Source organism: Helianthus annuus, chromosome 16, assembly GCF_002127325.2.
Source record: "Helianthus annuus cultivar XRQ/B chromosome 16, HanXRQr2.0-SUNRISE, whole genome shotgun sequence".
NCBI lineage: Eukaryota > Viridiplantae > Streptophyta > Magnoliopsida > Asterales > Asteraceae > Helianthus > Helianthus annuus.
In genome coordinates this window covers 133,265,605-133,267,918 of record NC_035448.2, presented here as the reverse complement: position 1 = coordinate 133,267,918, position 2,314 = coordinate 133,265,605, and the positions used below count along the sequence as shown (strand labels likewise).

The window sequence follows — 2,314 nt, the reverse complement described above, 5'->3', positions numbered from 1 at the left end:
GATAGTGAAAAGTGAAATTACTGTTTTCAAAACCATCAGAGATCGAAGACAATTCTTGCAATAAGAATGAGAAATATATGGTACTTGTAATTTAAATTCAAATAAAGTTAAAACCAATTTTTGTAAATAAAGTTGACCAATTCTATTGATGATTGCTTAAAGTGAAACCACTGTTTTCAAAATGTCCGTTTGACCAAAGTCAAACCACTGTTAGCAAACTATAATTCTTAGTGGTTCAAAATCTGTTTGACTTTTGGTCAACATCTATATTACTGTTGCTCAACATCTGTTTGATTTTTGGTCAACAACTGTTTGACTTTTGGTAAACATCTGTTAGACTTTTGGTCAACATCTCATTTAGAGTTCAACAGAGAGTAAAAAAATAATTAGTGCAGACTTATAAAATTAATATGCACTAATGGTCAATAGGTTTATTCAACATCAATTCCTTTATGTTGATAGCAAACCACTGTTGTCTATTAACTGTTAAAACTTTTGTTGCTTTCCAACAGACTTTACTAAGAACTGTCATCGATTATCTCTAAGAGAGCTTGCCAGATGACGTTATAGATAGTAACTATCAGATGTTAGTCGACCCATGTTAAAAAGGTCAGTCAACAGAAATTATAAAGGTTAGTAAACAGATATTAAGAGAATAATGTTATTAACAACATGTGTTCTCAGGATAAGCTTAATGCAGAGCAAGTATCAGATGCTTTCAAAAAGTTGTATTGCTTTCCAACAAACATTTCCTAACAACAGTTCCTCCATTATACCCAACAGACGTTACCAGGTTGACAGATGTTTAGTATCATCATAGATTTTGTAAAACTTCCTTATAAACCACATTAGTAGTGGTTGTACAGACTCGTTTCTCTTTATCACAAATCAAAATTTTCAATCCCTTCCTACTTTTTATTCTAGATACAACAACATAGAGCTGGCCACGACTAAACACTGGACGTGGAAGATATAAACCAACACGCTCCAATGATTGTCCTTGACTTTTATTTATTGTCATAGCAAAACACAGTGAAAGTGGGAATTGTCTTCAAGAAATCTTCACTGGTATTCTTTTATCTGAAGGTGTCATCTTCAGTCTTGAAATCAAAGTATGATGACCTATATTAGTCCCTGTGATAATTTTAGCTTCAATCACAACTTTTCCGAGCTTCGTGATTTGTAAATGTGTACCATTACACAATCCATTTGCCTAATCAATGTTTCTGAGTAACATCACCGGAGCACCAACTTTCAGTACTAATTTATGATTAGGTAAACCAGATAAACGAAGATTTTTTAACACATCAGGAGGAAACAACGCCATATTAAGCTCTGATTCTTCCTCCGATTGGCATAAACTATCTGAACTAAAATAAACCTTTTCTTCACCAGGCAGACTCTCTAACAACTCTTTATTTATTGAATCCACTACTTCATTAGTTGGAGCAAGAATCGCTCTTTGTTGGAAATACGTTAAATCCCACAAATACTTATTCATGTCCGGATATATATATATATATGAAATGAGAGAAGAAATAGGATTGACTCGGTCATGAATAAGTAAATCATCTGGTATTTCAATATCAATCTCACCATCGTTTTCTTCACCAAGCAGACCATCACCAAGCTTTAAAATCCATTCTCCAAATTCCTTTATTTCTTTCAAATCTGCTTCCTGACAACCAACTCTTAATCCCATATTCTCAGTTAGCTTTAGTACTTTACAGTGCCGTCATATATAAGAAGAATTCAAAGACGCATTGACTATCATTGTTCTAGTGCCTTTAGGGATGACCGGAAGAATTTTTCTAAAATCACCACCAAATAGAATGACCTTTCCCCCAAACGGCTTCGATTGCATGTTCGGTTGACTGGAACGTGATATGTCTCTCATTGTTCTATCAAGAGCCTCGAAACAATGCTTGTGAGTCATAGGTGCTTCATCCCAAATAATCAATGTTGCTCTTTTAATTAAATCACCTAACTCAGTATTAGGCTCTATCGAACATATTGAATTCTCGTTAATGTTGATTGGAATTACAAACCTTGAATGAGCAGTGCTACCACCATCCAGCAAAAGTGAAGCAATTCCACTGGATGCAACATTCAATACAACTTCACCTTTTGATCGTAATGCAGCTGAGAATGTCTTCCAAAGAAACGTCTTTCTAGTTCCACCATAACCATATACAAAAAACACAACTCCATCACCTTTTTCAATCGCCTCCATAACAATTTTATATATCTTTTCTTGTTCGGCAGTTAAACACTTTACATAACAATCATGTTCCCTTTGAAGAGCTAGTCTGTC

The 2,314-nt window shown here is 34.4% G+C and overlaps 1 protein-coding gene across 1 annotated transcript; it reads right to left on the bottom strand.

The window, feature by feature from the left end:
- Nucleotides 1–1,213: 1,213 nt before the first annotated feature.
- Nucleotides 1,214–1,702, bottom strand: LOC110919604. Its single transcript, XM_022163875.1, has one exon. It carries the CDS (start codon nucleotides 1,700–1,702, stop codon nucleotides 1,214–1,216), a length of 489 nt encoding a protein of 162 aa, XP_022019567.1.
- Nucleotides 1,703–2,314: the final 612 nt, after the last annotated feature.

Excerpts from the sequence above, each read along its gene's own strand:
- LOC110919604 (XM_022163875.1), bottom strand. The coding sequence starts at position 1,702 with ATGGGATTAAGAGTTGGTTGTCAGGAAGCAGATTTGAAAGAAATAAAG.